This window comes from Hippocampus zosterae, chromosome 12 (genome assembly GCF_025434085.1).
Source record: "Hippocampus zosterae strain Florida chromosome 12, ASM2543408v3, whole genome shotgun sequence".
In the NCBI taxonomy this organism is placed as follows: domain Eukaryota; kingdom Metazoa; phylum Chordata; class Actinopteri; order Syngnathiformes; family Syngnathidae; genus Hippocampus; species Hippocampus zosterae.
The window spans coordinates 9,186,373-9,198,084 of NC_067462.1; the positions used below are offsets into that span (position 1 = coordinate 9,186,373).

Consider the following 11,712-nt stretch of genomic DNA (forward strand, 5'->3'; position numbering starts at 1 on the left):
CGAACTGTGTGAACCTGGGTGCCCTTCTGAAAGCCCCCCCCTGGCCGCCAAGGGGTGTTTTGAATCATCACCATGACAACCGGACGTGCAACGGGACAGCTGGATGTGACCCGGACTGAGAAGATCCCCTGGAGCAGCATCAGGTATTTTTTTTGGATCACATGTTTGAACGTGAGAGCTGCACTGCAACACCCTGACGAATGAAGTGAAATGGAGGTCGAGAAGAGATTCAAATGCATAGCTGGGACGTGGAGGTGTACCTAATGTTGTGGCCATCGAGTGGAAGATCTTTTTGAGTGCGCCGTGACTTGAGAGGACATGAGGCGAAAGCAGAGCCTCTTAATGATGTTAGTCCCGATAAGTGAAAGTGTCTGCTGTGGAAAAACAGAGCAATCCATCAGCCTCAATAGATTTATTGCGCTCTTTGGTTACCTTCTTTGGACTTGCTGCTTGTTTAGAGTACTTGTCTTTATTATTTATTCCCTGCTTATTTATGAGATTTGTTGTCCTCGTGTCGTCATCTTGGGTTTCTTCTTTTTTTACCAAAATTGAAGGCTACATTGCCTTGAATTTTGTCTCCAATATTGAATGTGGCCTTGTTTCTTTTCTGCTTTTTGAATATTTTAGTGTTCAAGGTCGTTTTTGTAGCAGTCACATGATCAGTTCACATCCCCCTTGCATGAGCATCCCTCCATATTTGTCCTGACCTAAACTATAATTCGAGAGCATTTTGTGGCCAAATCTTTCCAGACGCAGCCCCAGACTAGAAACAAAATTCTAGTAAGTATTCAACTTGCCCTTTTACACACACCTGTCGGCAGATATGAGCTGTCACCTAAAATACTCAACAAAACAAAGCGATAAATCACACATCCACTTTGTTTGTGGTTCCCTCCCAAAATAAACAACCTCTCCCCAAAGCTCCACATGATGGCCATCCAGTCGTCCAGCCCCCGTAAGCCCACCTCTCTTTTTCACTCGGACGTTTATTTTTAGCCTTCAAACAACTGCGCTCCTAAAAATGGGCTTAGCCCGCACAGGCGGAGGTGGAGCGCGGCTATGTATGGCTTTCCTTCTTTTTGGTCAGCCCTCGATCAGCCCCTTTCGCACGCCGGACCGTGCGCTCCTCTGTCGAGGCGCGAAGGAACGAGAGGAGCAGGCTGAAATATAGGATGCGCGGAAAAGTGGAACTTTTGGGGAGAAGTCGCGACCACTGATGGACGTTTTTCAAGAACCTTCACACTTCCTCTCGTAACCTCTCTCAGGGCCTGCGTGACCTTTGCGACCAACAACTCAAAGCGCACTTCCGGGACTTTTTGGAGCTTGCGGACGCCGTAGCTGAGGAGCATGCTCTCTCTGTGGTTGTTCCTGCTCCCGTGCCTGGGCCTGGTGTCCGTGGCCCCGGCCGAGAAGGGCCTGGAGTTCCCGCAGTATGACGGCAAAGACCGCGTTCTTGACATCAACGACAAGAACTACAAGAAGGCCTTGAAGCAGTACAACATGCTGTGCCTGTTTTATCACGAGCCGGTGGCGGACGGCAAGGAGCAGCAGAAACAGCACCAGATGACCGAGCTTGTGCTGGAGGTTGGAAGAACGAAGCGTGATGGGAGATACGGTCCATTGAATTAAACCGAAATAGAAGACTTTAGTCTTACACATTAGGAATGGTGTTTCTCACCATTATTGATGGAATGCGTTGCAAATCAAGAGGCTGCACAGCTGTTTAAGGGGAATGGAGTTGCTTCTCATGCAACAATCAAATGGAAAATTCAAATTGTAATACAGACCGTCAAGTCAATTATTTATTTTCGAGAACACCTGACACCTGAAAATCACATTGGTTCTTCGGGAGGAGGGAGTCAAGTTGCAGCAAGGTTCAAAGAGGCCACTTGATGGCGCTCTACCAATGTCATCAGCTTTACATTCACAATGCGGAAGCTCACTGACATCACTTTATTTATTGATACATTTATTAGATTTTATTGTACCTGTATTTCATTTTACTTACATTTCACTTCTGCAAGGCTTAATAATTTATGGCTTTGTTTCATTTCGTTTAATTTAATTAATTAAATTGTGTTTAATTTCCTTGATGTTCGGTTATTTTTCTTTCTATTTGATTTTATTTAATTCACTCAAAATTGCTTACATTAGAGTTCAGCATATATTTAAACTATATGAAAATGTCATGTTATTGCATGTTACTTAGTTTAATTAGATATAAATTAAATGTTCTTTTCTTTTGGTATGCTATTTTCAAATTTATTGGAACTCCTGTCTTAGGCTACAGTACATAAATAAGGTGATTTAATTTTACTTAATTTAATAATTGTTATATTTCATGTAATTCTTTTTTTAATCGACTTTATTTGCATTTTATTTCCGAAGTCTTCGAGCAGGGCTCACCATCATGGCAGCCTGCAAGGACCACTTAAGAGAGCCCCTTCTAAAAACACTGCTGGGACATTGTGACTTCCTGGGAAAATTTGAAGTGATTTTTTTTTTTTACATTTAAATTTCCAATTCAAGATCATTCACCACACAGGATACCGTGCACAAATTCAAATCAATCTCCTTTTGTATCACACACTGTTGGAAACAATGTTCACAATGCATCTCATGTTACACTCAGAACAGTCCGGACCCTCTCGTTTCACGTTGACTTTAATCCTATGCCAGCAATGCGCACTTGATATTCATGAGTGTACTTAACCACTATATTTGAGGGGGAAAAAAAGTGTCATTTAACCCTTTCAGGGACAGCGGTTACTGCAGTTGACAGCTGATCAGGTTATCAGGTTTCAGGGTGCATGAAAGGGTTAAGTTGGCAAAACTTAAAATATAATTTATCAACATTTATGGCAGCAGTGTTAGTTAGCACAACAAAGCAAGCACGTAGTCGATTCCAAAATGATTTGCTCAGAGTTTTTTACTGATATCTTTAATTTGGTGGTTCAGTACAAGCGACGTTCTGTAAACACTCTGGACGCTCTTTTTTTTTGTTATAAAATGGGGGAAAGGCAACTGTCACAAATGATTGAGGGACAGAAGTGCAGCCCGACTCCACCTCAGTTTGTGATCCAAATGCATTGTGAGCCAAATATAAATCGCCGCATCAGAGCGGGATCATTCACATCGGAACAACTGCCACACTCTTACTTTTGTGCTATTTTTAGAACAATCTGGCTAATTATGTAACTATGTCTCCGTGCCATCCAGGGTACAATAATCTCCCCTTCATCTTCCCACTAAGTGGCTGCACCAAGTCATTAAAAGACCATGAAATGACATTTAAAGTTCATCTCATGCCTTTTTTTTTTTTTTGTTGCTTGTGTTAAACGTGCAGCTCGTGGCCCAGGTCATGGAGGAGAAAGACGTCGGCTTTGGAATGGTCGACTCCCAAAAAGACGCCAAGGTGTCAAAGAAACTAGGCGAGTACACAACATGTCAGAGTGTGATGTTGGTAAATGTGAAATGAAGTCCACTTTATCTAATAACCATAAAACCCCAAAAAGTCTCCCCAAAATGCTGATAAACATTTGATCCATAGAAAATTTTTGGAGGCCCCAAAAATATTTAGCAATATTGCTAAAAAAATGAGAAAAAAATATCCTGACCGTGTATGCTGGCGAATATTATACCGGTAATTATATTTTCGTGTTTTTGGACTTGATGAACACATTGCACCACTTTCAATCATTTGCCGGTAATTTCATTGCATTTGTTGAAAAAAGTAAATTTTACTATAGATAATTTTACTTTCGTATTTGCGTTCTGCGAGTGGCTGGCAACCAGTTCAGGGTACAACCCTCCCGTTGCCCGAAGACAGCTGGAATAGACTCCACCATGGATATATTTACGATAAATAAAATCAATAAATTCTTTTGATCGATTTTATTTCTGTTTGCTACGTCAGGCCTGGAGGAGGAAGGCAGCGTGTACGTGTTCAAGGCCGATCGTGTGATTGAGTTTGACGGCTGGCTTTCTGCAGGCACCCTGGTGGAGTTCTTGCTCGACGTGAGTTCAACCAATCACAAGCCCTAATTTCAAACTAGAATTTCAGACCCTATTCCCATCTTGAAACCCTATTTTAAAACCGTGACCCTGACTTGAAAAACTCATTTGAAACCCCGACTCTGGCTTGATAGTCTAACCATGGCAATGTTTGTCTGCAGCTATTGGAGGAGCCTGTGGAAGTGATAGACAACGCTCTGGAGCTGAGGGCCTTCGACAGGATGGAGGAGGACATCCGTGTCATCGGTTACTTCAAGGGCGAGGACTCGGAGTGTAAGGGACACGAATGAGAAGTTCTGCTTTTATATTAAAAAACAAACAAACACACAAACAAATAGGTGAAGATGTCACCTTTGTTCATAGGGCTCCATCTTAATCGGCCCAAATTCTAATGAAAAATGAACTTACAGCATTACAGCATGCAAGCTTGGCCCATAGCTGACAACAGCCTTAACTTTGTCTAATAGAAGAAACCTCTTTGCTGCCATCTTGTGGCATCGCTTGCAATTACCAACCTTTTGGCTTGGCATGAAATACACTATGAAAAACACAACATGTATTTGTAGGCCAATTACAGTATTTTAACCCTTTCATGCACCCTGTAACCTAATAACATGATAAGATGTAGTCACCGCTGGCCCTGAAAGGGTGGAAAAAACTACAAAATATAAATGATTGATATTATGACAACAATGTTAGTTTAGCACCACAAAGCAAGCGGTTCTTTACCCCAGAATGATTTGCTGGGTTGTTTTTACTTAAATATCTTAGAAATTGAGTTCAATACAGGGATCTGGTCCTGTAAGCTCTTGTTTCTTTTTTCTGAAAAGCAAATGTTCACAGCAGGAACATTTAAAACCTTTAGTTGAATATCCCAACTTAAAGTTTTATCCAAGTTTGTTGCCTTGAAATTTTGAGTTCACACACTTTTTTTTTAAACAGCGGATACACTGTCCTACAACCAGCACCCAAATAGGAATATAAGAAAAACATTTTTACACTGCAATATCACTCCAAACTTTGTAATAAATATAAAATGTGTACTTGAAGGTTATAAAAGATTAGAATTTGTTAAATCTGCTATGGATCATGATGGTCACCCCCATTGACACCCCCCGTCCCCAAAACAGATTTTGTGTTTGATTTATTTGACCGTCCAAAGTACTTTTGCCCATTCTACATTTTTCTTTGATTAGTGGATGCCCCCACCTCTCAGGTGGAACTCCATTGCCTGTCACTGACCACGATAGTGTCTTGGTACCTCTGTGTTCCTCTCTGCTTTCAATTAAAGGAACCCTGCGCTACCCCCGATCAGTGCAATTTTGCCGCCTCATCTCGGTGGATTTGCGGCTCCATTTTTATCCCGTCTGCGCGGCGCAGCTGCTGTCACATCCGTGACCCATAACCGACCATGTGTGGGAGCAAAAAAGCGCTGTTCAAAGTTCATCTATTTCCGACTGGGCGACGTGCAAATGTCACATGTGTGATGGAGGAGGAGGCCGGTGTGATAACTCTCCTCTTGTATCTTTAGATTACGATGCCTTCAAGGAGGCTGCCGAGCACTTTCAACCCTACATCAAGTTCTTTGCCACCTTTGACAAATCTGTGAGTGAGCGCGCAAGCATTCCGTCACTAGCGTGGTGTACGTAGCGTGACATTTTTTAACTATATTTGTCACTTCAGGTGGCCAAAGAGTTGACCCTGAAGCTGAACGAGGTGGACTTTTACGAGCCCTTCATGGAGGAGCCCGTCACCATCCCGGGAAAACCTCACTCCGAGGACGACCTGGTCGACTTCATCAATGAGCATAGACGGTAAACAAACAGGAAGTGACTCCTAATCATTAATTTGACATGTTGGAATGATTGGGAGGACACAAAGAAAAACAATGCAGAGCAAAAGTGTCCAAAGGCGCGACCAGAAACAGCAAACCAGGTGCACACGGGCATATCATTTCACTTTTTTTATTTTTTTTTTGCAAAAAGTGTACCTACGCATGTTTTGTCGAGCGAACGGCGTGGTCAAGGATGGGCAGACATGCGTGAATATGCAGTGAACATTTAGGCAAAGAGGAGTCATTTATATTTGGAGATGGGACACGCCACGCGGGTGACATTAAAAACCAAAGCTGTGTCGAGTATTTTTTAATGAGCAAGAGGTGGGAGATGAGCTTAATTGTCCGAATGAGAATGACCGAATCTATCTATCTATCTATCTATCTATCTATCTATCTATCTATCTATCTATCTATCTATCTATCTATCTATCTATCTATCTATCTATCTATCTATCTATCTATCTATCTATCTATCTATCTATCTGTCTATCTGTCTGTCTGTCTGTCTGTCTGTCTGTCTGTCTGTCTGTCTGTCTGTCTGTCTGTCTGTCTGTCTGTCTGTCTGTCTGTCTGTCTGTCTGTCTGTCTGTCTGTCTGTCTGTCTGTCTGTCTGTCTGTCTGTCTGTCTTAAACATGGTTTTAATGGTGTTGTATCGTCACTCAGTGTTGTTTTTGTGTCTTCAGGCCCACTTTGAGAAAGCTGCGTGCAGAGGATATGTTTGAGACCTGGGTAAGCCTCAATGGAAAGCAATCTTGCTCAACAACTTTTTACAACACCGCATTCCCCTCTGCTTTTTCTTGACATGTTGGGTTTATTTTCAGGAGGATGACATTGAGGGCATCCACATTGTGGCTTTTGCAGAGGAGGAGGACCCGGGTAAGCAAGACCTTGTCTGAAGCACCTATCATGTCCTTCAGCATCAGGGTCACACTCAGAACCCGAAGGCAAGCGCTGACCATCTACACGAGTTCAAGTATTTTGTTTTGTGTTCCTTGACTTCTCTTCAAACCGAGTTACATGCATCCATCCGTCCATCCATTTTCTAATTCGCTTATCCTCACGAGGGTTGCGGGCATGCTGGAGCCTATCCCAGCCGTCTTAGGGCAGTAGGTGGGGGACACCCTGAACTGGTTGCCAGCCAATCGCAGGGCACTTAGTTATATTATAATCGGATATTCAAATGCAGGGCCAATTACATAATATGATCAGCCAATTGTTTGGAACGGTACATTGTAATCCAATTTTGTTGGTCTGAATCTGCCACAGAGTGACAGAGATGGCCACCCTTGGCCACCACTTAGCTGCGCTCCTGCGTACAGGATAGTGCAGCTACCCTTCGGCTAGTTTAAGAAAGTACTGTATGTTGTGTGACAATCGCAAGGCACACATAGACGAACAACCATCTGCGCTCACAATGCGCTCTATGTACAGCTCTCTCAGAGGACAACAAATCTGACACCTCTGCCCCACAGTAACAAATAGTATTGAAAAACATTTCAGCTTTGCGCAATGTTGCGCAGTGAGAATTTGATGGCTTGCTGCCATTACTCTGAAAAGACTTCCTGTTTGGAAAACAAGGGGACAAATGCAGATGTTCATCATTGTGGCCTAGTGCCCCTTGAGCATTCTGGTTTTTGTGGAAGTGGTATACTTGGTCCAAAAATAGTCATCAAAGTGTCTGATGTGATTTTCCAATGAGAACCAATGTGTCTCCAAATGTTTTATTTCTGTATAATTGAAAGGGGGGGGGGGGGGGATATGCTATAATTCATTAATCTGATTTATCTCCCGCATCCACCGCCTGATCCATTGATGGATTCATTTTTAATGGTTAGGTTGCATTTATTCCATCATGTTGTGTTTTATGGCTCTGGCACCGTCGATAACAGTCCTACTCTACTGGCGGGTCACAGAACCATTTTGGTTGGATGACAGCCAGGTTATAAAAACTTTTTGAAATCACGTTGTTCTTGTTCACTCCCACAATGGCACAAACGACTATTTGTACCAACACCTGTCTACGAAAATGACAATAGAAACAAATCTCCACCCACTCGCACACTGAGACTGAATTTTGCTCTTGACTTGCGCAGGGCATGAAAACATGGCGTTGAATTTACACAATTTTTGATGGGTGGCTCAGTTTCATACAAAAGTTAGCTTTCACTCCCATGGCAACTGTAAAAAAAAATTTAAAAAAGAGCATTTCAAGAAAATTAATGACCCTCAACTATCTCATCTTTTTGTGATTTTATCGGAGACTTCTGGAGACTCTGAGATGTCCGCCCATCTGTGTCCAGACTGCAAATGAGTACGGCCACTGGATGATTTTGTATTTGTTCTGCCTCACAGACGGTTTTGAGTTCTTGGAAATCCTGAAGGAGGTCGCACGAGACAACACACACGTGCCTGAGCTTAGCATCGTGTGGATTGACCCTGACGACTTTCCCTTGGTGAGCACTCATCCATTTTCCTTGCCAACAACAATTGGAAGATCATTTCAATCAAAAACTTGAATGCCTCTAGTTGATCCCCTACTGGGAGAAGACCTTCAAGGTGGATCTGTTCAGACCGCAGATTGGAATCGTCAATGTGACAGATGTGAGTCCATTAAGACATGATGTGTGTGAGCATGTGACGTCATCAAGTAATACTGCATATGCGTGCGTGCGTGTGTGTAGGCTGACAGCGTGTGGATGCTGATGGAGGAGGAGGAAGATCTGCCCTCGGCTCAGGAGCTGGAGGACTGGATTGAAGACGTCCTCTCTGGAAAAGTCAACACCGAGGATGATGATGATGATGATGATGACGACGATGATGACGACGATGATGACGACGACGATGACGACGACGATGATGATGATGAGGATTAGTGATATGCATCTTTGAAGCAGTAATTTCTCATAACCCCAACATCAGCAATGCCATTTCAGATCAGGTGAACAGATATAGTATGTTATGTGCATTTAAGGAGCATCCATGTATTTTTAATACAGTAAATTGACTCGGTAGAGGTTTTGGCTCATCACATGGCAGTTCACACATCCGTCACATTGATCATGAAAGTCGTGCATAAAATCCATCTGTTAATCGACACACGGTAAAACAAGCAAACTGGGTGTTACCTCTATCTGCACTCACTGATAATAAACCAACCTGGGCGCTTCCTATCTATTTGTCTTCTCTCTGCATTTTCTTTGTGCAGTATTTTTTTTAAACAAATGTAACTCGGACACATCTCGTGTGGCTTTGTATTCAGTAGTACGAAAGAGGCTTCATAACAAATGCATAACACGCACATACAGTACACACATACACAATTTAAGATAAGATAAGATATCCTTTATTCGTCCCACACTGGGGAAATTTACAATTTGAGAAGTAATGTTTAGGTCAAGACAAAGTATGTACAGTCATCAACATTATAAAACACTAAACTTCATCAGTGACAATAGTACGTAACAGTGAGGTGCCAATTTCAAATTTTAAAATGAACATTTTCCCCTCACAAGTGAATGTAGTTTGACATGTGCAGGTTGTAAAAGTGGTCAGTAGGTGGCAGACTCGTGATCCAAACATTGCACGACTGAATTAAAGTAGCAACGCTTAACGTAACGTTTTAGAAATGTTCCCTGTAATTGCTGACTATTAATATATAATATGTTCAGTCTCATGCTGGTGAGAAGTGCTGTAATACTTTTAGATATAAATAATGTCATTGGAAAAAAAACAGCACAGTACACACTCAGATATGAAACATCGACTGTGGTGATTCCAGTGTTTGATGATGTCATATACAAATTCACAATCGTTTTTAGCCAAAATTTTTAGTCCTAAAAGACGACCATGTATATTTGACCGAAAATGTATATTAAGGCGTTTATACCCCCCGACCATGTATAGTAATGTGTTTTTGGACGGAAAAAAACGACCATGTATAGGAAGATATTTTTGGCCGAAAAATACAACCATGTATAGCAAGGCATTTTTGGCCGAAAAAACCGACCCTGTATAGTAAGCGTTTTAGGCCGTAAAAACGACCATGTATAGTCAGGCGTTTTTGGCCGAAAAAAACGACCATGTGTAGTCAGACGTTTTGGGCCGAAAAAACGACCATTTGTAGTAAGGTGTTTTTAGCCGAAAAAACTACCATGTATAGTAAGGCATCTGTAGCCGAAAAAAACAACCATGTATATAGTAAGGCTATTTTGGCCGAAAAAAAACCCGACCATGTATATAGTAAGCCATTTTTAGCCGAAAAAACAACCATGTGTAGTCAGGCGTTTTGGCCTGAAAAAACGACCATGTATAGTCAGGCGTTTTTGGCCGAAAAAAACGACCATGTGTAGTCAGACGTTTTGGGCCGAAAAAACGACCATTTGTAGTAAGGTGTTTTTAGCCGAAAAAACTAACATGTATAGTAAGGCATCTGTAGCCGAAAAAAACAACCATGTATATAGTAAGGCTATTTTGGCCGAAAAAAAACCCGACCATGTATATAGTAAGCCATTTTTAGCCGAAAAAACAACCATGTGTAGTCAGGCGTTTTGGCCTGAAAAAACGACCATGTATAGTCAGGCGTTTTTGGCCGAAAAAAACGACCATGTGTAGTCAGACGTTTTGGGCCGAAAAAACGACCATTTGTAGTAAGGTGTTTTTAGCCGAAAAAACTACCATGTATAGTAAGGCATCTGTAGCCGAAAAAAACAACCATGTATATAGTAAGGCGCTTTTGGCTGGAAAAAACAACCATGTGTAGTCAGGTGTGTTGGGCCGAAAAAAACGACCATGTAAATAGTAAGGCGCTTTTGGCAGGAAAAAAATTGCGTTTCACAAATGCAATGCTGAAAAATATCAGTACAAATATTTTTTATTTAAGTCTTTTTTTTTAAACAAATGTAACTCGGACACAGCTCATGTGACTTTGTGTTCAGTAGTACAAAAGAGGCTTCATAACAAATGCATAACACACACATACAGTACACACATACACAATTTGAGAATAAATGTTTAGGTCAAGACCAACTATGTACAGTCATCAACATTATAAAACACTAAACTTCATTGGTGACAACAGTACGTAACAGTGAGTTGTCAAATTCAAATTTTAAAATGCACATTTTCTCCTCACCAGTGAATGTTTGACATGTGAAGGTTGTAAAAATGGTCAATAGGTGGCAGCGGTGAGACACCCATTCTGACGACTTGTGCTCCAAACATTGCACGACTGAATTAAAGCACTAACGCTTACCGTAAAAAATAAAAATAACAAAAAACGTTACTTTTGTTTTTTAGAAATGTTCCCTGTAATCACTGACTATTCATATATAATATGTTCAGTCTCATGCTGCTGAGAAGTGCTGTAATACTTTTAGATATAAAAAATGTCATTGGAAAAAAAACAGCATCGTACACACTCAGATATGAAACATTGACTGTGGGGATTCCAGTGTTTGATGATGTCATATACAAATTCACAATCGTTTTTCTGCACAAAAAGAAAAAAAAATCCAAGCAGTCCACAGTTTTAATATAAAAAGTATGCACGGAATAATGCACATTCACATATAAATACTGTACAGACTGTTTAACAACAGCCACATCATTCAAAACTAGCAGTCTTCTTTTTGTTATTTTTCCAGCTACGTGTTTGGCAAATGTCTCCAATAAAAACACATTTTTGCATCCTAAAAAGACACCCCTTCATCCACATGCAAAAAGTCTTTTCGTAGTGCATACAAGTATTATCAAGATAGAAAATCCATGGATCTTCCTGTCAGATTATGTCAGCAAAAGATGAAAAAAACAAAAAGCCTTCTTGAGAAGGTAAATGCAGTAATTGTAAGAGTCCTGTAGGTCC

The 11,712-nt window shown here is 41.3% G+C and overlaps 1 protein-coding gene across 1 annotated transcript; it reads left to right on the plus strand.

The window, feature by feature from the left end:
• Window positions 1-9,024, plus strand: LOC127611953 (calsequestrin-2-like). The gene is made up of 12 exons (XM_052082765.1): window positions 1-143; window positions 1,266-1,584; window positions 3,347-3,431; window positions 3,917-4,017; window positions 4,176-4,287; window positions 5,546-5,619; window positions 5,698-5,828; window positions 6,536-6,581; window positions 6,674-6,728; window positions 8,205-8,305; window positions 8,379-8,453; window positions 8,534-9,024. Exons 2-12 carry the CDS (start codon window positions 1,348-1,350, stop codon window positions 8,723-8,725), a joined length of 1,209 nt encoding a protein of 402 aa, XP_051938725.1. The 5' UTR covers window positions 1-143; window positions 1,266-1,347; the 3' UTR covers window positions 8,726-9,024.
• The last annotated feature ends 2,688 nt before the right edge of the window (window positions 9,025-11,712 follow it).

Bases quoted from the DNA above. Each gene is read 5' to 3' on its own strand.
- LOC127611953 (XM_052082765.1), top strand. From the start codon at position 1,348: ATGCTCTCTCTGTGGTTGTTCCTGCTCCCGTGCCTGGGCCTGGTGTCC. The intron at 5,620-5,697 runs GTGAGTGAGCGC...TTGTCACTTCAG, and splicing joins TTGCCACCTTTGACAAATCT to GTGGCCAAAGAGTTGACCCT. The intron at 5,829-6,535 runs GTAAACAAACAG...TTGTGTCTTCAG, and splicing joins TTCATCAATGAGCATAGACG to GCCCACTTTGAGAAAGCTGC.